This window comes from Sinohyriopsis cumingii, chromosome 6, assembly GCF_028554795.1.
Source record: "Sinohyriopsis cumingii isolate HCF-2022 chromosome 6, ASM2855479v2, whole genome shotgun sequence".
NCBI classification, from domain to species: domain Eukaryota; kingdom Metazoa; phylum Mollusca; class Bivalvia; order Unionida; family Unionidae; genus Sinohyriopsis; species Sinohyriopsis cumingii.
In genome coordinates, this window is record NC_142966.1 from 138193494 (window position 1) to 138217393 (window position 23900).

General features: G+C 33.5%; 1 protein-coding gene across 1 annotated transcript in view; it reads left to right on the forward strand.

Annotated features, from left to right (window-relative positions):
• The window catches only part of LOC149798086 (gamma-aminobutyric acid receptor subunit beta-like), a 50522-nt gene that overhangs the window by 20598 nt on the left and 6024 nt on the right, over window positions 1-23900 (forward strand). The window contains exons 3-5 of the mRNA XM_089960837.1: window positions 13673-13740; window positions 19941-20164; window positions 23502-23584. Coding sequence (XP_089816963.1) covers window positions 13673-13740; window positions 19941-20164; window positions 23502-23584 — 375 coding nt within the window. The remainder of the gene's footprint in view (window positions 1-13672; window positions 13741-19940; window positions 20165-23501; window positions 23585-23900) is intronic.

Sequence of the window (23900 nt, forward strand, 5' to 3'; positions counted from 1 at the left end):
TCAGGGGCAGTATATAATGGCAACAGACAGTGACATAGATAATACGATATATTCAAGCGATTTGTTTCAATCAAATAGACAACGATTTCCGTTCTGGTGTGGAATCATATAAAACATCTCTCATAGATACTGTATGTTATAAGCAACATTCCTAAGCTATGATTGGAGAAAAATAACTTTTAATAATAAAGAACACATGGATTTTAATAACGCAAGAATGACAGACAGCATGCAATGGGAGCAGTAGATTCAATGGCGTTAAAGTAAAAATACACTCCACCTCCAACCATTCCCAACAAATATTGTACATTCCTTTCCAACTATGCAACATTTCTTTAGATTAGATTTAAACGTTATTATAAATGCAGCGAGGTAAAGCATATGATTCTAGCAGATGATAAACAGTCTCAACCAATTTTTCAAACGATAGAGTAACAATTAAGTACACAGGATGGGTAACAGTTATATATAAAAGGACAGGAAATAGTGATAATCTTGTACACCAACTATAAAAGATTTACAAGATAAAGACCATAAAATAAAAACGAATCATTTATAACCATGAACTGGCTTGATTGCAAGGTAGACAACACGCGATATAGATATGCAGAGTTGATACATGTATTATAGTCGATTGAATATTTTGGAGGAGAGAAAACGAAATTTGGGCTTTATTTCGGTTTTACAACATTATTGCATATAGTTTGCCCACCTACGTATTCATAATTTAGTGTCATCAGCTTCCTGGTTGGCTTTTCATTACTTTGTACACGTCAGTGTAATACAAATGCAATATGTTGTTCTCAATCTTCAACATGTGTATCATCTGAGGATATTGTTGCTAATATAGTTTAAAAGTCTGTACGTGTATAATTATTTATTTTGCTTTTGGCTTGTAGATTTTGTTAGGAATGGAGAAACGTAAATTTGATATGCATCTAAATATGATTCCCTATTTTGTACTTACTGAAGGAACTTGTAATGTAAACCTATCTCTGGTAATCTTCATGTATTTCGAAATCTTCATATTCACCACCACCTTCGGGATGACCACTTGCTGCCTTTTGTACACCATTAAATGGGCCGAAGCAAAACACATAATTTAGTTGTTTTTGACCATAGCTTAAAATTGCAATAGCTTGAAATCAAGTAAAATTGAAGAAAACTTAGAAGCGTCAATTATTAGTACAGCAAATGGAACTCACAACTAGAAAACAATAAGAATTCGTTTGTATTCTTGTATCCATTTATTACAGTGTTCTCTGCTTTCCTTTCTCAATAACTTCTTACGGTAAACAGATTTTTCATCTTCCTACTTGATGTAGTACCACTTTATACGTGGACTGCAGCAACCAGTGCCTTCATTATACTCAGCTATGACTTTGTCATATAATGTTTTATGTGTCATTTCTTAGCATCCAGCGTTGACAAGAAAAATTACATGATTTAATTTGAAAATAATCTTAAAATAGTGTTTGTATTATCATTATAAGTTCCTTGAAAAATAAAGTAATGTTAGAGAATACAAACACAAAGAAATATTGAGTACTGACAAAATTACCAGAAAGATTGACTTCACAAAAGAAAGTCGAGAAGATTACGATTTACAACAAAGTTGCCACAGTCCTTATATCTGTCAAAGAACATCCACGTAAATAAGTTATTGTAGTAGATGAACGTCAAGGGAGAAATATAAATGTATTGTGATATTTCACTGTAATAAAATAGCAAACTTGATAAACAACATTATTTGCACTATTAACTGTGTAACTATTTAATCAATACTCTCAGTCAGTCACGTCATGCTTTAAAAAAATATATTTAAGAAGTCATCAATTTCACCAGCTAGAAGAAAATCGATGATTGATTATTTTAACTACATTTAACCGTTATACAAGCGACTACTTGTTATCATGTGGTTTAAACAAAACAAAGTAATGAAGAAAATGTGAACGTATGCTAAAGAATAAGTTCTTGCGAATCAAAAGCGAGCCAAAAGAAAGCTGTTAAATTTGAACACATGAGATTGCAACGTCTGCCGTCAGGAAACTGAGCAGTATTATTCACGACGTGGTAAACAAAGCAATAAGTGAAAACTAGATTAATTGGAAGGGTAATTGATTTCTCGCAGAGCATAAAAAGAACAAGAAGACAATGTACGCAGAGAGTCACAATAAATTACTTTTATAGAGGCGAGGAAATAATAATAGAGCTTATAGAAATGCTTAAAGTACACATAAGCATTGTATAAAAAGGGAAGTTAAGCGGACAACGTAAATTGAAAATCTCTGTTATCGTCGTTTTAGTTTTATAGTTTACGCTACACAAGCTAAAAGAATGGTCTTAGATAAAATAATTGCTATGGTGACTCAGTTTCTTACAAAGATCATAGTCTTTTAAATCAATTACAAAATACTTGTAAGGTCATCGGCAAATGTACACGCGTAGTTTCAAAGCGAAATAACTGCTGATCGCTTCAATCTCTTAACGTATCGTACTGTTTTGTATCGTTTCCAACCGTTTATCAGCAATTTCCGTACCGTACCGTTTTGTTTAGTTTAGAGATAGTTTCCAAACATCTTGCCTCTGTAGTGATATACATTCGGTAGTTGGTTAATTCAACTATTAAAAAAAGCAACTGATTAATAATAAATTATATTAAAGCGAGAATATAAGTTCCAATCATCGAAATCAACCATTCAAAATGTAAAGTCAAATAATAGTTTCCTGAACAATCATATATTACTCAAGGAATTGAGAAAGACAAATTTCAGTGCAAAATATATCTTGTTCATGTAGATGATCAGCTGTAAGCAACAAGTGTATGAAAATTACAACAATGTCTACAAATACATCCTGAAAGTGATAAATTCCTCTTTAAACATCGCATGGGTTCAGATAGTAAAAACAAATATGACGACGACAGACATGATGATTTCAGATAATTTTCAAAGAAAGACAGACTGAAAAGATTTAGTTTAAGGGAATTATTCTGCAACCGGAGAGTGGAGGATGTGATGCAAAGGATCTCATTAGGTACTTTTCGATTAACTCGGACGGAAATTCATCTCTAGCGAAAAGGTTTGACAAAGTCGAAAGGTTTTAGTGTGGAAGTATTTCACACAATGGAAACAGACAACAAGCTTGGCGTGTTACATATTACAAGTAACATCAACTGACATGACGCCATTATGGGCAGCGAGCAAAGTACCAGATGTAAGTACGGATCAATCTGTCGCATTACTTTACAACTGATACATTTGCAACTCCAAAGTTCATAATTGGTGAAACAGAATTTCCAAATGAAAAAACAATATTTGCAAAGGGATACTTTTCTAACTTCACCAAGGAAATATTCAAAATCATTCAATACATGATATGTACTTTACAAAGTGGTAAGAAGATAATACAGAGGGTATTACAAATAAGAGCAATCTCTTAAATATAGGATTACTTGGAAGACGTTGAAAAGCTTTTAAAGACCGAGGGGAATGACAGTTAAAATATATATAATTATGAAATTGAACGTATATGATGAATTATATAACGGTTGGAAGCTGACAGAAATTATTACTCAATTAAAATAAGTACTTGAACACACTATAATGATAGAAAATTTCTGAAGAGTAATATATATTGAGAATTGTTTTAAAATTACATTGGAAATGAAGAAGTTAAAGATTGCTCATTATGCAAATTCGCATTGATCACGAGGCCAGAGGAGAAAAGAAAGATGTGAACGAACAGTACCATCCTTAAACTTAAAATCACAAAGAATTATCCCAAAATCAAACTAAACCAATTGATTTGGAAGCGTTTCTACAGCATGATGTAATAGTACAAACATTGACAGTGTGGGGATTCTGAAAGTCTTTATGGCACAGACATCGATTAGTAATTAAAATGTTTCTTCTGAAATAAATGGCATAATTTCCTGCACCTCAGGAGCAAATCGTTAGCATAGCTAGCTACAGAGGAACAACCACTGGAACAACTGTTGTAAAATGTTGCAAATGACTCATGGTGAAGAAAACGACGAGATATTAAAAGCAACAGATGCACGAAATGCATAAAAGAAACGAAATTAATCTAGCTTTGCCATAAAGGAATGATAGGATACGAGTGGAAATTCAACAAAGTATTATGTATGATTTTGGAATGTATATGCGGAAGATCAATAATTGCACAGTAAATTCTTGAAATAAACAAATTAATTCTCTATCATATGAGTAGTGAAGAATCTTTACACTGCAAGTGATAGCTCTCCTTTTTAAATGTTTATCAATCAAAAATACTTTCTGGCGTTAACACGTGGTTGTCGAATGTCTGATTCGATTCTATTATTTGAATCATAATATTCTCAGGGACTTGCATTGGCTGTCTGATAACAACTGACTGTTGACTTGGATGTTGGTAAACATACAAGCTTCTTATTCAGTGGCTACGGATGACTTTGGACGAATAATTCTGAATAAATGCATGGTTCTTAGTTTGATTTGTTTGAAATTTTCCCCTTTTATTGGCTTATTTGCAGATATGTATTTCACTATTTTTGAACCAGGTTATCTCGTACATTATTTTGACATTGCTATTCAAGCACTTTTTCCATATGTCTCATATAAATATAGCTTCATGTCTTAAATCCTAATATTTTATCACCAACTTTCATTGTTCCTCATCTTTTTCAGTCCATGATACATTCCTTATACATGATAAACCCCTTATAAATATACCTCTTATACACGATACACCTCTTGTATATGATGGACCTCTTATAGTACCTATGATAAGTTCTTTAGGATTTGCTGAGTAGAATTGCTGATTTGCTTGCATGACTATGATGTTGTTGTTGTTGTTGTTGGATTTAATGCCATATTTCAGCACAAGATAGGCCAGTATTAATGGTGGAGGAAGAATCCTGGAAAATCCAGGAAACAAACCACCCACCCACAAGAATCTACTGGCAAGATTTCTCATATACCCACATAGGCTGAACCCGAGACTCGAACCCACGCAGACAGATGTGAGATGGCAGTGATCCATAACGGTGAGCGCTGTAGACCACTCTTCCCTTCGCAAGACGATGTAAGGTCATGCTAACACCACATCGAAGAGCATTCTCGATTCTCGGGAATTCAACATAGCTTTTAAATTGGTACCTTGCGCTGTTCCTGGTATATTGGTACAATGTGATTTGTCAAGTTTGTCGTATGTCATGCACTTGTTTCGGGCTCTTTGAATAGGTCATAACGCATTAGTCTTTATTAAATTCAGTTTACAATATGCAACATATAAGGGAAATATCTGTATCGAAGTTTGTTCACCTGCTGTGGACGATATCATTTTCTCACTGTAACTGCAATTTAACTAACATTTAAAGCATTATTACCTTATAACAGGCATTACTTCAATGGAATAAAATCACGTTGAAACTTAATTACATAGATACTGATATATTTGCAAATACAGGATGTAAATTGACAAATATGAAACAAAAATTAATTTCTAGCAAGTTCATTATTTTACAATGTTGAGCATATGGTACTTTTCTTTTCCTAAAAGATAAAATAAAAAATAAATGAAATAAAGGAATAAAAATACTAGAGAGTAGTAGTCGTGAAGGGCACTGAGTGTGTTCAATTTAAAACCAACTTCAGCATCTGATGTGTACTGGTCTTTATCATCTGATATGTTTAAATCAAACATTCTTTAATAAATGGTGGTTTTATTTGGTGGTATATCACTGTCATCCAATATGTCGATACGATCCATGAATTTATATGGGTTAATCTTTCCACAGACATTTTCATCTGATTGTGTCAATATGTTTCTGATCTCTGCAAATTGTTCGATCGGTTGAATTTTTGGCCAGCTGATGTACTATGGAGATTCGCTCATGGACATTTATCTGTATAAAAATATAATGGTTGATGTAGCTATTGTTTCCTTTCCATTATTTATAAAACTTTATGTCATGAAATTTCTTTATGTTATTGTATTTGACCTTATCTTATTTCAAATGACTTTAAGCTATTTAATATGACTTTAAGCTATTTCATATGGGGTTAAGCTATTTCATATGACTTTGTGTTATTTCATATGGCTTTAAGCTATTTCATATGGCTTTAAGCTATTTAATAAGGCTTTTTATTATATGCTCATTATTTTCTCCGTTAACTTTACATTATCAGAATCGTTCAATATTTTACGATATTGCACACCTTCATATTGCACCCACGCGCAGGATATGTGTGCCCAATAGTGCATTAGGAACTACTTTGTAAACAAATCATGTACATTCGCATAGTAGGCGCAATACGTTTTGGTTGATTAAATTTGTTTCTGCATGAACTAAAGCAATGTTTCGTGGACTGCAACATACCAACTGTTTTGCTACATTCCACATTAACTTTTTGATACATTGTTTCAGATTTTGTGATAGACACCAGATTTCATAAAATTGCTTGGTACCTACAAATAGCATGCAAGCTATAAAGACATAAACTGTCTCCTATAGCTGGTAATAAGAATGGCAAAAAAAATATACTTGCAGTTTTACATCCAGAATTTCTTCGAAATGTTCTTTCTTAGTTCTGCAAATCCAAATTACATGAGCCATGTCATGAGTTCTCAAGCTCAATTACACAATTCGAAATTGTACTGCAATTTCGACTATATTCCAAGTGCAATTACATCTTTCTTACTGTACTCAAAATGAAATAAACATTAAATTCAATAGCGTCGTTTTGATAATTGCAATTGAAACACTTCATATTTTCCCCACGTTATGATTTAAAACAGTCAATGACAGAGCAAACACACTTGCAGATGTAAACACGCTTCTCCCACGCTGCTTCAATCCGATGTATTTCATGTACAATTTGCACAGATGAATCCAGTCCAAAATCACGAACTTTCGTAGAATCGAAACAAAATACCAAAATCTATTCATTCCAGAACAAATGGAAAAGTTGTTGCAATGCGCATTCATTCACAATATGACTGCAAATTTCAATTTTAACTAGACACGCCATTTTCTTTCGAAAGTTATGCCGAGCACGCGACTAAGTTCAAATTTATCTGGGCGGAGTTATGTGCGCATTCATAATGTTGCTGTTGTGTAGTGATGAATCGGCGCTTGTGTATTTAGTTTGGAATATGGCATACATTTATTTATGTTGTTTCTTGTAGTTTATTTTGTTTATATAATTAAGACTTAGGTAAAATTATAAAATGAGCATATAATAAAAAGGTTACTGCATTTGTATGGGAAAACATGAACTCATTTTGTCGGATGGATATATTGCACTCCCAAGGTCGTGCAGTATTCCATCCAAAAAACTCATTCATATTTCCCCATACAAATGCAGTAACCTGTAAATGTATGTTATTTGATATGACTTTTACCTGTTTATGCAGATGAATTTTACAAGGGCTTTGATAAACCTATGAATGTCACAACTGGATAGGTTATAAATGAAAAACGGTATATATTATGTGCATCTAAAATGCAAATAACAGTTTCTGTAAACAGGATCTGTGTTCATTCCAGTCTAGTGATTAAGAGCATGAGCTTGCTTTAAGTATATTTCTCTGAAAGAAGCGGCATTACGCTTGTTGCGTCAAAATGCTTTTCATTTTCTGTAACTACCATATGATTTATCAATATTCAGTTTGCTGTACACAAGTCCCGATATCCAACCCAAACAGTTGCCGTACACTAGTCCCGATATCCATCCCAAACAGTTGCCGTACACTAGTCCCGATATCCAACCCATACAGTTGTCGTTCAATAGTCTCGATATCCATCCCAAAACAGTTGCCGTACACTAGTCCCGATATCCATCCCAAACAGTTGCCGTACACTAGTCTCGATATCCAACCCAAACAGTTGCCGTATGCTAGTTCCAATATACAAACCAAACAGTTGCAAAACCACCAATGCAATTAACAATCTGTAAATTATTGGCCTTTAACATGTATGAGTTGAACAAATACAACTCTGAGATTAGGTCCTTATCTGTTTTGCCACTGCATCTTTCGTGTAATCCTTGCTTTCGTCTCGTACAGGCGTCAGTAATGTCCAGGATTATTGTTAATGTTCATACACATTTGCTTTAACCCCTACATCTGCTTTAACCCGCACACTTTAAAAAATTACAATAAACGACATGCGGGATGATTTCGTAAAAACTTTGACAATCTGGTCCTCTTCAGTGTTATATTTATTAGTTTTCTACAGAGTTACCATCATGTTTGCTTATTTGTGATGACACTAATTATGATAGTCTTAAATGCCGAGATAAAGATTTTTCATAGACAGAGTCAAGGGCAACTCCAACCTGTCATTCCATCTAACAGAACTAACATAAAAATGTATATCATTTTCGTTTCTTTTCACTCTATCTTCTCTAATATATTTGTCTACATCTATCGTATACACATTTAGAGACATGTTAAAGTCATTAGCATTTTGTATGTACTGTACTGTTATATAATATCTGTCAAACCAGTATGTTGTATCTAGACAAACTGCAGTTAGGTTATCTATAAGGATTTTGGTTGATGGTATTTACTACAAGAATTGATAGTATAAATAAATAGAAAAAAGTTCACAGATTTGCAAGGCTGTTGTTTTTAATCCATTTAAGTTAATCTGCAAAATGCACTTCTTCTGAGAGTCTGATACGTAAGATCAATGTCAAATATTCAAACGGGATAAACAGCCACTTCGTGCAGTTGTTTATCTTTGTCATGTGTAGTTTGAAAAGTGTCTGATTAACGTTACACTAATCATCTATTTCACCTCTGTTTACCATGATAATAAACCTTGCTGTTTTGTACAATTCTGTATTAGGAGTCAGTGACGAGTGATTGAGCTGTCATACATCCTTAAGAGACAAAGAATGTCAAAATTGTAGTCAGCCATTGTAACGCTTACACCAGCTCACCAGTAGTTTGAAGACTGTGCAACTTTATTAATACCTTCTCTTGCTGCATTAAAAACGACTGCATATAGTAGTATTAGTACGTAATTACTTTTCAAAATAAAATCATTCAGTAACTAGCGCCAGAAAGAAGAATTAAAACCGTCTCAATTTAGACGAACTTTCATACAAAATGTTTCATTTTGGGCAAGTCTCTATTCTCAAGAGCTACACGTGGTTGTCATAAAATGGAAAATTCCTGACTGGCAAATAAAATTGGAACACTTCTAGTTTATTAACCAAACTATAGTTAGACCAATCAGTTGTAATACCGACATTTTATATATTTATTTTAAAATAATATAATTGTGTTAAAGTTGGTGGGAATCGGCTGAGACGATTAAATACTCATTTTGAATGTAAGTTGCCAACAATTTAACTTTTTGTGAAAAGTAATGACATGCTAACATAAATATTTTCTGGCATCTTCCCCTTGGCATCCAGTCTTTCTATCAAGCTTTAGTCTCTAAAATACCATTGACCTTGGGTTACTGTAATATTGGCTGATCAGATGAAATCATTTAACATCACATGTGGCTTAACGCTTCCGGATTCTGACTTAAAATGATGTGTGACAGCATCAAATTGACGCTTATATTAGTGAAAAGTGTCACTATACATGCAAACACCATTAGGAAATCAAGGACTACGAATGGAAAGTTTCACTATACATGCAAACACCATTAGGAAATCAAGGATTAGGAATGGAACGTTTCAATATATACATGCAAACACCATTAGGAAATCAAGGACTACGAATGGAAAGTTTCACTATACATGCAAACACCATTAGGAAATCAAGGATTAGGAATGGAACGTTTCAATATATACATGCAAACATCATTAGGAAATCAAGGACTAGGAATGAAAAGTTTCTCTATACATGCAAGCACCATTAGGAAAATCAAGGACTAAGAATGGAAAGTTTCACTATACATGCAAACACCATTAGGAAATCGAGGATTAGGAATGGAAAGTTTCACTATACATGCAAGCACCATTAGGAAATCAAGGACAAGGAATGAAAAGTTTCACTATACATGCAAGCACCATTAGGAAATCGAGGATTAGGAATGGAACGTTTCACTATACATGCAAACACCATTAGGAAATAAAGAGCTAGGTGTAAAACTACAACATAATATATTAAAAATATTTTCCGTTTTATTATCTTGCTTGTACCTGGTACCTGGGAAAAGAAAATACAAATTATTTTCCATCGAAACAGGCTGACAATAAAACGTCAGATGAGACGTGATTATTTATAATTGACATACATCAAATGTTAAGCGATGTTGAACTTGCTTGTTCAGGGTACAAAATATCACTCAGATTTAATAACAAGGTACAACTCTGCCTCAGCCACTTCCCAGGTATGAGTGGTTAAGTTAACTTGCTCCTGCCAATTTTGACCCAATCAGGACGAAACGAAGAATTGTTTTCCTAAGCCCTGAGTCTGTACTCAGTCAAAGTTTTTCTTCTGTGTGGCATCTCTTTCTAATAAGTTTCATTGTACAGTCAAGTTGTGTCTTGAAAGTACCATGATATTCAATATTCATCAAGTATGTTCAATTTTCATTGAAAAATTAAATAAATCACCGTTAAATCTGTACTCGTTTAAGTTTTGATTGGCTGATATTTAAGCATATTTTTCTTTAATTATTGTCATAATTTAAGCATGTTTGTTATAATTCTGTTCAATGGTTACTTATTCATACATCTCAGATCTGTTATTGTTGGAAACTAATAATGGAACTTTCTAGTTTTTCTTTCTAACTTGCTGTGGAATCGGTAAAGGAGGTATCAAATATTTTACTAACATATTGCATAACAAGCAATTTTAAATATATCCTACTGAACAGCCTTTCTTTGAACTTTAGAAATTAATTTTAGCCTACTTGTAATATTTGATCAGAGGATCCCCTGGGATTCTTGAAATGAGACGGCTCTTGACTTAGTTTCATTACGTCTTTGAATACTTTCAATTGCGCAATAATTCTAACTCCTATTCATAGCCTTGATCTAATGTCATGCTAACCTCATCCGAGGGCCATTCATCTTAATCCACTACCAGACTTGTATTAACATCAGCCTATGGCCATTCATCTTAATTCATTATCAGACTTGTACTAAACTCAGCCTATGGCCATTCATCTTAATTCATTATCAGACTTGTACTAAACTCAGCCTATGGCCATTCATCTTAATCCATTATCAGACTTGTACTAAACTCAGCCTAGGGTCATTCATCTAAATCCACTATCAGACTTGTACTAACCTCAGCCTATGGCCATTCATCTTAATCCATTATCAGACTTGTACTAAACTCAGCCTAGGACCATTCATCTTAATCCACTATCAGACTTGTACTAACATCAGCATAGAGCCATTTATTTTAATCCAGTATCATACCTGTACTAACCTCAGCCTAGGGCCATTCATCTTCAACCACTATCAGATTTGTACAAATGAATTAAGAGGACTATTGCCCATGGTTTCCTACGTCGAGATATCGCTGCGTCACATTACAGTTAGCTGAACTAAATTTAATATGCAAAGGTTGAAGGCAGAAGTAAGACTAGAACCAGATACTGTTGTTTTAGAAATCCATAACACATACCGTAAAGTTGGAACGTTGGAGTGTGACCTGGCTATTTTCACAGGTAAATCTGCCAAATGGTCTGATTTTAATGCCATACCCTGGCAACATATTGTGAAACTTATGGGTTCTTGCCAGATTTTTGCTAGCGTTGCCTAGGTCTTCTAGTGGGCTTTAGTATATTGCATCAGGCTGATTATCAATTTTGGTGTAGTAGTTTTCCGAGTTAGCTGCTCCTAAGCTACAAAAAGATCTGTTTGCTATCCAACCTCTGGTCACAGGTACATATCAACCGTCTCAGAGTATAGGCAGACTGGGGAAAACACGACAAAATGTGTGTTATTCTTTTGCTCTGCTGATAACGTATAAAAGAAAAGTTTTGGCTCCTCATCTGCAGTAACCGCCTGGTAGAATTCGCACAATGTTGATTTGGCTTCTTCGTTATTTATCTTAGTCACGCTGATCATCGCGCAGCCACTCACTGGGGAAATCGAAATGCTCGTTGGGCTTACGCTATTACTCGGCCTGCGCAGATTGGACACGAGTCAAAGTGACTCTGGCCATAGATCACACTTGTGTAACATTATACTGACTTCATTATATGATTATGCCTTGTTTAATAACCGTGCATTGCGTCCACAGGCTAAGCGACTCGGGTGCCCATGGCCTTTCAGGTCAGCTGGTGTCATCTTGATTACCTTTTCAGCAATCATCGAACACCAATCAGTGAGACATCCTAGTACATTTCACTGGTAAACGAGTTTTGTTCGGGCTTTAGCGATGTTAGACATCCTGCACTTGCGTTCTGCGATTAACATGTTTTATGGTGTTTTGCCTTTCACAAACACAATATTAATTAGATTGTAAAGGGTTCAGATGTATAACTAGTTCACATACGCTGATTTTATATCTTATTTTGGCTGCTCTTTCCCTTTTTCTGAGCCCCGCGTTGCATCATCGCCACGGCAAGTCTTTTGCCAGCTGCAATTCTACCTGGATATTTAACCTTGGTGACATGTATCACTTCTTGATCTGATAATGTAATCTGTTGTTTTGATGCATCAATCATTTTTTTTTGCACTTTTCATCCATCTTCGTTTGTATTTATAATGTAATGTTGTTTCTTCTCAAAATAGGCAATCATATAAGCTGCAATTGGTGCTAGGACCGCATATATACATATATTCCGGAATACCCTTCAACTCACTTCCATGATGCCAACAAAATAAATATATAGTTATCAACTACGCTCGATTGCTATATACTATATTCTTTGAGACAGCTTTATTTCAACATTGCTTGTATTTTACAGTTGTCTATTCAGAGTTGCTACAAGGACTACTAGAACTTTTAATTTTTCGGAAACATCGTAAATAGAAAGGCACATATGTTTTTAGTATGTGCGCCGTCTTGTGGAGCATTTGTTCAAGATGGATTATTTGTTTAATTAGTATCTCCATCAGGAATCCTATCCTCATTTTAACGAGATAATGAGAGGCGTTTTTATTATAAGCAGTTTTAACATGACAAATATTGTATTAGAGGCAGAATAAACGTTTTATTTGTAAATTAGATATTCAAATATGGAATAGTTAACTTTGTCTCTATCACTTGGTGCATTGGTATGTTTCGTAAACAATGGTGACTTTTTCCCCTCTTTAGAAAAGTTTTATTTTTTTAATATACATATTTGTCATTTCCCGTTAATGACAAAAAAGATTAATATTGAATGTTGTGCACTAACTGGGACAAGAAAAAAGATTAATATTGAATGGTGTGCACTGACTGGGACAAGAAGGCTGTACTAGCAAATCTGGAAATCAGGAAGTGTTGTAAAACCTGTTTTTATTTTATTGACTTTTGTACAGATACACAGATATACAGACAGACAGACCGATGGACGGATATATATATATATAGGTTAACACCTAAATTATATTGGTACAGAAATATGAAATTTAAATGTTCAATTTAGGAAATCTTGGATATAACTATTCTTTAAGCATCATTGTGGATGGTGTTTTGCCAAAAACATCAGATTCATTTTAAATGAAGACATTTGCCAGTATAATCTTCTTTTTTGCAGGTAAACCGTTGATGATAGGCATCGAGATAATTTTGGCAAGTTTTGATTCAATTTCTGAAGTCAACATGGTAAGTAAACTTCACCTATGTATGCTAAGAGCTAATCATAACTTTGAATCGTGGTCCCAAAATTATTACTTTCATTTTAAGAAGGATTGTATATTAGCATTGCAAGGTTGATGTCTTGAGATGTGCAGTTAGTTTTCATCTTAAGCTAAAGTTCCAAACTTCATAAGTGTACGTACTACTTCTCCTTCGCTGCCTCTCAGTTCAGAATCGTCTGTTTTTCAAGGAATTAATTGGGAAACATGAGTAATAATATTTCTCAGCTATTAGTTCTTTGTAAATTAATGAATCGTAGTGTTTAATTGAATGACTGAGTAAAAATGATTACATTTATGAACTAAAATACCACATATTTGGTATATAACACCAAACGTGACAAAAATACAATGTCTTTGATATGTACTGTATCATACAGAGGACTCTAAAATACAACATTTTTTGGTACGAACTGTATCACACCAAACATACTGAAATCCCACGTCTTTGATATGCATTATATCATACCAAATATGCTGAAATACCACGTCTTTGATATGCATTATATCATACCAAACATACTGAAATCCCACGTCTTTGATATGCATTATATCATACCAAATATGCTGAAATACCACGTCTTTGACATGCATTATATCATACCAAATATGCTGAAATCCCACGTCTTTGATATGCATTATATCATACCAAATATGCTGAAATACCACGTCTTTGATATGAATTATATCATACCAAATATGCTGAAATCCCACGTCTTTGATATGCATTATATCATATCAAACATACTGAAATACCACGTAGTTGTTATGAATAGTATCCCACCAGACATCCTGAAACACCATATCTATTATTTGAACTGTATCATGCCAAACGTTCTGACATTTTATGACCTAGATTACAAAAGTATCTATCTACTTAATGCTTTAAAACATATTTGTTTGGAAAAGAGATAAATTCGGAAATCGCCGATATTTTATTCATTATTGACAATTGCTGCACAAGAAGGTATACTTCTGCTGTTGTGTGATTTGGAAATCTTCGAAACCTGAAACGGATTGAAGGACGCTACTTGGAAGATAAATGACGGAATGGTATTTATATTTATTTCTGGGGCGAAAGGTCAAGTATGTGCAAATATTACATTTTCTTCCGAAACAAAACGCTACGAAAAATTAAAATTTCAACCATCCCACCCTTAAAAAACAATCAAATGTAGTCAGTGAATGTACATTTTTTAAAATTTCACATTGCTGATGACATGGTTTAATAGTTACACATCTAATGAATTTTCTAATTACAATAAATCTTTTCAGAGATAAATTCTTCTTTATTTTCGGATATTCCATTCAGCATCAGTCATTAAATAATTTTATCAAAACTTTCAAGTGGGTCAGCAACAAGAAGATGAATTATTTTCAGTGTATTGATGCTGTTTTGAATTGTTCATTATGGAGGCGATCTAATAACCCGTAGGCGCCACGTTCCATAGTACATATCTTCACTTTTCTACTCTTGTTAGAACTCACTAATTTCTCCATTGCGCCCACTACAAAAAGATCTCAATACAGTATCACTGCGTACACCAACTTGAGTACAATACAATATACTTATTCATGTCAATTCGTTGCCAAGGATAGTTTTGGGTTGACGTGCCATTGGGAGTGTTTTTCGATTAAATATATTCTTCCATTACATTTGATAGAACCGCAGAAAACACTCTTGAATCAGATTATGTCATGAATCCTGTATTATAAAAACTAATCAGGCCCTATTGGACCTGAATTTTGCTATTCGAGATTTCCCTTCTAGAGTTTTGGACGTCAGATGTTTCAATTTGGTGTGTATATTGGCATTTTACACTAGGAAAACAAGACACGTTCAACGTCGTTGAAATGGCATTGTAACTTAACAAATTAGAACCGTCGATCCTTAGATGCCATATTTGATGAAAAGCCAGGACACGAGTACTTGTTTAAGTTTATCTTGTCTCTTGACAATACGTAATATTTATAAACAACTCATTGAAGGTTAGAGTTCTAAATCATATCTCGAGTTACGTATTCTGGACAAGAGCGGGTCATTAGAAATCTATCCTTAGTATGCATATCATTAAAATAATTATAAAAAATCTCATCTTGGAGTATTTGAATTGCTCTACCCAAAGAAAGTGCATATTGGTAATATTGATAGGTATTCTGAGTACGTTAAAATTTAAGTCTCAGTTAATAACATTTCTAATTATATATTTCTCCGAATATGTGTATGCACTGTAGACTTTCCCTTCTGCGAATATTCGCTTGTATCCTGCATTATATTTTCTCGTTTGGAGAATATGGAAATATATTCGTCTTTATAATTTCTCATTTTGAGAAGGGAACATAATAAGTGTACGTAATTAATGGTGACGCACTTAAACTCGCTTATTCCACAAAATCGAATGTTTCATGGTGAATAGCCTGTGTTTCCAGATAGATAAATACACAATATAGCCCTTCAACGTATCTCGCATAAAACCCTGTCTAGAACCACATCAGCTATGCCAGGATATGCCATGGTATCAACGACTTTCAATATATTGCATTTTATTGATCAGTAATGTTCATTTCTTGATTCGGATCCAAATATTATGTTTTTCTTGACAAGGACAAGAAAGAGGTGCAACTATCTCCGATTCCTTGAGATTCTTTTAAGAACTATTTTTAAAAATTCACGATTTGTAAAGAGATATATCAATATCGTAACAATTTAATTTGCAAGATCAAACGGTACATAGACATAGCAAAAGATAACCTCAGAATGGAGTAAATATATATTTGGAAATAGATATGGAGTCAGGAGTTTAAGATGACACGTTGGATCCAAGCAAGAGTCCTACGTTGACCAGGGTGCAGCATAATTATAGAGCTACAGGGGAAGTTGATATTAGGCCATCATCTTTGAAATATGTTTTGAAAACATGTATTGTCTAAAATTTTCTTCGTTGGTTTTTTAGAATATGTGGTGAGTCTGTCTGGTGAATACGGTAGAAAAAGAAAATGTAACTTTGGCTGGAATGGTTGACAGGATTTCGCTATTTTATTTATATTCTTTTGATGTTGTGAGTCTATCTAATTAGAAATAATAACCATGCAACAGGTAGCGATTGTTTTGACTGGAAAAGGTGTTTTCTAATTGAAATGATATTCCGTTATCGTTTTGCCAGAACCGAGAGAGATTATAAAGTGGATATTTGTGTGTAAATATCTTAAGTCCTATTAAAAAGCAAATAAAAACACTTACCTTTTGGTGCATAATCCATTGAATAAAAGTTTTTAAATTCAAAAGCACATTGCAAAAGATCATCTAGAGTGTCATTTTTGAGGAGGAAGTCATACATTGGCCACAGAGGATTTGCAGGTAAGTTATATTTAAGAGGTAGTGGCTTATATACACAAGATATATCTTCCAACGCACAAACGAAAAATCTTGTGAAATCATATCTTTGTAAAATCGCGCAGGATCTAACTGTGTGGCTACTATGATCTTTATTCGCCTGTCGAGGATCGAAGTTCTCACCAAGAAACCTCTTTTGTACTGCCAGGTACCCGTGTGTGCTATAAATCTGGCAAATGTTATTTTTGGTCAGTTTCGTATAAAATGCTCCTAACCACTTTATGTGAACTTAATGACTTCGACATATGTAAGGTACTGAGTGAAATTGCGAATGTATCTGGTCCCGACTGAATTTCATTTCAGGCAGATTAATTTGTTAATATGTAAAATAGATTGTGTACCAATTGATAGCACATACTGAGATGTTTTTCGAATGGGACAAAAATATGTCTAAGATTTTGAAAACAAAGCAATGCATACGATTTCTGTAGAGATTTATTCCCTGCTAAACCCTTTTGTAATTTAAGGCGCAATTTGCCTGCGTGAAGTTAAAAATGAGCATACACTTAAGGCACAATTTGCTTGCATGAAGTTAAAAAAATGTCTAGTAAAGTTGTGAAGCGACATTATACGACTTTTCATGCCACGACGTTATTCATCAGTGTTAAAACAAATTCCATGGATGAAATTCAGTGACACTGTTAAGGAATTGAGTGATTATAAAGTACTTTGAAAAGAATTGATTCCACAAGACGAGAAGATTCCTTTGAATTTTTGCAATTTGTCATGTGCGTGTTAGTGACTGTAATTCTTGGATTTCGTTTACCGCAAGGTTCTTTGTGGCAAAATGATGAAAATTACATGCAAAGACGTAACCTCCACTGGGATTTAAACTGTTTTAATTTAACGGTACAAGTGTAAAACATCGCTTAAAATATTTTAGAAATAATAATAATAATAATAATAATAATAATAATAATAATAATAATTAATAATAATAATAATAATAATAATAAAAATAATAAATAAATAAACAATAAGAACGCATTTATTTAAAGAATGTACTTGTTTGGTCAACTGACCAATCTTCCATGAGGCCTTCTACAAGGACATTTATAATTAATTTATATTATATGTTCACAATGTTTGCAAGATGAGTGTCTTTAGACAAAAAGTGCATTAATAACACGATAATTGATCTATTTCTACAATAAAATATGCACAAGGCTTTAAAGAAGTGTACATACAGGATTCATACAAGGATTAGTAGTGAACCTCTGTAAAAACATTACAGGTGAGTAAACGATAACACTGGTAAAACGTAGCAGTACTGCATTACACAAAATCATACAAATGATTGCCTCTTTGAATGTTGACTAAATATCTTCTTACAAGCTTAGTTTGACTCCAGGAAAAGCAAACTGTTCTTATAAAACTCTGAATGTGGTTTAGGTAAATATAACTTGTTGTTTAAGATGGACCTTAGTTCATTCATATGTACATTTTTAAACATATTTAAAGTTACATTTAAGATAATCAGGAAGCAAATCATGTAAGGATTTATAGACTAGTAAACCCTTTTGAAATAGTTCTCTGCCGAAATGGAAACCTTTCTAGGGGTTTTATAAAGATACGTTGATAATATATGTAAATCAGCATCAAGAATAATTCTATCTGATCTTTTGTAACATTTCAGTAATTTTCCTGATTTTCTGTACCGCTATTATCCCAGACAGAACAACACGATTCTAGGTGTGGCATAGTACATATTTTATAGAATATCGTTCTCTGGTCTTGAGGAAGAAAAGATTGCATTCTGTGCAAGGGATAAAGAAGTAACTTAACTTTTAAATCACCTTATCAAGTTGCATTTTCCAGCACAATATTTTGTCTATCATGACGTAAAGTATTTTTTCATTTTCTGTCGTACATCCATTCCTTTTATAATTACTTTGAAATCGTTTTTCTCACTTTTGGTGTAGCTGCAATATATATTGACTTAAGATCATTCATGATTCCTTCAAACTATCAAGTGTAAACTTCTGCTAACATTTCTCTTAACGTATGAGGCTACATAGAACGTAGAATGCTATGATCGTTTCTTGACGGCAGGCTAATTGTGTTGAATTTGCATAGGATATCCATCTGTCTGTCTGTCTGTCTGTCTGTCTGTCTCTTTCTCTCTCTCTCTCTCTCTCTCTCATTTATGATCGTAAACACCTACGTAAACACCTATTTATGGATCCTACGCAACCTACGCTCTTAATATTTTAAAATATAATTGTGTACCCGTGTACAAAAATTAGCTTCTTAGAATCTTGATTAGAGATGAGCATTGCAATTTACATTCATGAGCAAAACTTTCTCATAATACAAATAGAGTAATATACCAGGAGTTACAATATATAGATACAAAACAGTGTCTGTTAAATATAGTTCTGCCTCTATCATTTCATGGGTACATGTTATCAGATTGGTACTTAGTTAATATAATAAAACTTTCTGAAATAATATAGACAACATATGATTATTTCGATCACATCTAATTGGCTTATGATTATTAGAGTCTAACATAAAATCATCGCCTGTTGTAATATAATCAAGAGAGCACATCTTATAAATGTAATGGTATAAGGTACGGCCTGCCAAAAGTATAATAACCAGAACGATTAAGAAAAACAGAATGAAAGAGAAATAACTGCACTGATAATGAAGGGAACCTACGAGACTGTAAATTTGTGATAAAGATTCACGTGATCAGTTTACAGCGAGAGCATTCTACAGGGAAGGTTCTTAGTTGTAACAAATAATATAATTATGTTTTCTTCTTGCAGGATTATACAATCACAATGTACTTGAATCAATACTGGACGGACGAAAGGTTGGCTTTCTCGGAGAGAGATAATGAGAGCATGACTCTGTCCGGGGACTTTGCTGAAAAAATCTGGGTTCCCGATACATTTTTCACCAATGACAAACACTCTTTTCTTCATGACGTCACAGAGAAGAATAAGATGATTAGGCTTTTTGGAAATGGGTCCATCATATATGGAATGAGGTATATTCATCACCAAATTATATTTATTTTAGTATCCAAAATATGTTGAATAAGGTACAGTTATCACTAAATTATACTTATTTTCAGCATCCAATTATGTATGGATTGAGGTATAGTCATCACCAAATTATACTTATTTCACTATCAATTATGTATGGAATAAGGTACAGTCATCACCATATTATACTTATTTTCAGAATCCATCATGTATGGATTGAGGTATAGTCATCACCAAATTATACTTATTTTCAGCATCCATCATATATAATAATACGGTACAGTCATCATCAAATTTTACCTATTTTCAGTATCCAGCATCTATGGTTTGAGGTATAGTCATCGCCAAATTATACTTATTTCAATATCCATCACACGTGGAATAAGGTATAGTCATCACCAAATTATACTTATTTTCAAATTAAACTTATTTGAATATCCGTCATATGTAGAATGAGACATAAGTCATCTCCAAATTATACTAATTTTCAACATCCGTCAAGTTTGGAATGAGGTATAGTCATCACCACATTATACTTACGTTACTATTCTTGGACAATTCACTATACATATATGATAGGTTGCTTACCGTTACAGCCAACAAAATTTCTCATACCACAGAATAAATACGCGACAATTTATCTCAAAGTTTATATGCGTTGTGCGTTTGTGAATGCCAGTCTAAAGTATGACTACCAGTCTAAAGTTGTACCTGACTTTAAACCAGGACCTCTTTTCATTCGCAATATTCGGTAGACTTTACACTTAGCGGGAGCTGGTCATGTGTTCTGATCATGTGACCTATCGAACATAATTTCATTCCTCGGCAAACTGAAGCATATTTTATCGCATGATTCGTAGAGTTAATTATTTTCGTCCCTTAGACTTCGCTGTATAAGATGCTTACATTATAGGACTTAACATTCTTCCGTGAGATAAATTAAAAGGGAAACATAGTAAAATTCTTAGTCTTTTACTGTCACTAGACACACTGGAAACAATTATGCAAACCTGTCAGAAAAGAAAGCCATTATAAATTACTAGAACGCTGTCAAATGTACAGTTATCCGGAATAGATCCAAAAGATTTTTAACGATATGTATATATACATGGTATGTACAGAAGAGGCCGGTAAAAATTCGAATAACTGGATTTGCGTTGAGCGTGCAGCCGATATGATTAGCTTTAGATTTATATGGGGAGAAAGTATAATAAAACCACTCACTGTCTTATAACTTGAAGCTATAAATATTACACGTCTGCGTCCTATTATTTGATTTCTATTTTCTAGGTAAACAGTAAATGATATTGACTCTCCCATATTATACTTTGCCAAGATTTATCGTTATCAATTTTTAACCAAATGATGAAGCAGGAAGTGAAAGAAAAAGAAGATTTTGCACTGACATTACATCAATGGGAAACAGTGATAACAAAAACGATAGGAATTTAGTGGATTCTGAGTGTCACGGACATCTTGAAGTAAAACGGAGAACGTTTACGGGACTTTTAACCCAAATGGCTTTAGCTAGTCTATCAATCGGTGGCAGCCTACATGGGATGTCAATCATTCTGACAGAAACCATTACATTTATGCGTGCAATTATTAGGTCTTACTATTACGGAACGTCTATCCCTTGAAGGTATCTAATATGTCAGAGACGTAATTTGCGTTTTCTTGAATATTGATCATAAATACGTTGCGATCTTTTCGAATAATTTTCACCAAATGACAAGCAGGGAAAAGGGAAATTAATTGTGGGTCTCTATGGAACTGCTTTCATATTATTACAACACAGCACTGATTTTTGGAGTGCCACAAGATCAAACTATGTGTACACCAATATCATGAAAGAATTCATTACAAACGTGCCAGGAAAAGTAAGCACAATTTAATTATAATTGCTTATCCAATAATTTCCTTCCTCTGATGACCACATACGGTCTTCAATGTGACATTGCCAATACTCTTCAAGTAAAACTGAGCCCATGAAGTATCGACTGTAAAATTATTTAAATTATGTTTGCACGCATTTCGGTGTCAGTGAGGACAAACTCATAGCATTAGCATTGCCTTTAATTCATCTATCGACACGAAGGTAAAGTATTAACGCAAGTACATTGTAAAACGAGCGTAGAAGGGTGAACTTCGTAAAAGATTTTCTTTGACTTTTTAGTCTCTTTGATATACACTGACTCGTGATATATACAGTGATTCATAACGTGTACAGTGACTCGTAATTTGTACAATGTCTCTTGTGTACAGTGACGTGTTATGTGTACAGATTCATGATGTGTACAGTTACTTATAATCAAAACGAACGAAACAGATTTCAATTATTGAAAACGGAATTCAACGTTTGAACTAATTGTCATTTGCTGGAGAAAAATGAAAAAGTACACAAATGTTTTAGATAAAACAATCGGTCTTTTTCAAGAGGTTTTTGAGAGCGTCCATTTTCAAGTTTGATAGAAATGGGTTGCCTAGCATTAGATTGTCAATCACATAGCTTTAGCGTACACACTAAATGGATTAACAGACTATCCATGATCCCTGTATAGAAAAAGAAGACCATACATATCTTGGAAAACAGTTCTGTTTTTTAAACAGCTAAGAATTTTTAGCTCAGCCCCATCACATTTGGGGATAACGAACATAACAAAACCATGTAGTATAATATTTGAAAATGATAACTTGTGAAATTCTGGATAATTTAATTTTTACGTTTTATTGTAGGGGTGATAATGGAATACATCATAAATTCAAATTATTTTGAATCCTGCAGTGTATTATTTTTATTCCTAAGCCTTAGGTAGAAATACAAAAGGAGTACATAATAGAAAGGAGTATATAATAGAAAGTAGTATATAATAGAAAGGTTAATGCATTTATATGGGAAAAATGAACTCAAAGGTCGTGCAGTATTACTCCGAAAAGCTCGATCATATTTCCCATACAGATTCATTCTCCATACCGTCAGTATTAGTTGTACTCTGATCTCTCCGTAGCTTCAGAAACTCTACTTTTTGGAGTCCAGTAAGGACATTTTGGCCTTCTTTAGAGTCAAGTTACAACATTTCTGCTGAAAGAAATCTTAAATGTATGATGCTACAACCAACTATTCAGAATTACATTTTGTTCGGACTATGTGAAGTAATTAACTATGTTCAAACAATATTTACTGAAATCGCTGGAAAGAAAAATAATAATCGTTATTGGGCCCTTCACCCAAATATTCTTGAAATGTACGGTGAGATGTTGCGCATTGCTTGTATAGCCACTTTTATTTACAAATTTTGAAGCGATTGAATGTATTATTTTTTCGTCATTTTATCTTAGATTTACTACTACACTTGCGTGTATGATGGATCTTCATCATTATCCACTTGACGTACAGAATTGCACTGTCGAGATAGAGAGCTGTGAGTATCCGATAGAAAGATGCCTTTTCTTAGACACTTAATTTTATAGCAAAATATGACAACAACTACGTTTCCTTATTCTATATTAAATATTTTATCTTCAATATAAAATACACCAGAAGAAAAAACAATCAGCCTTATTAAATTTTTCATGAATTAATACACTTTATTTTCAATTTACTGTCAGACGCTAAAATACTATTCTGATACAAATACATTTTGAATGTAATAACCTACTACTTTCACTCTTTTCTAAATTCTAGTTTTCTTGCAGTCCTGGTTGACTAACTTGACATATTTCCACATTAGTTTTTAT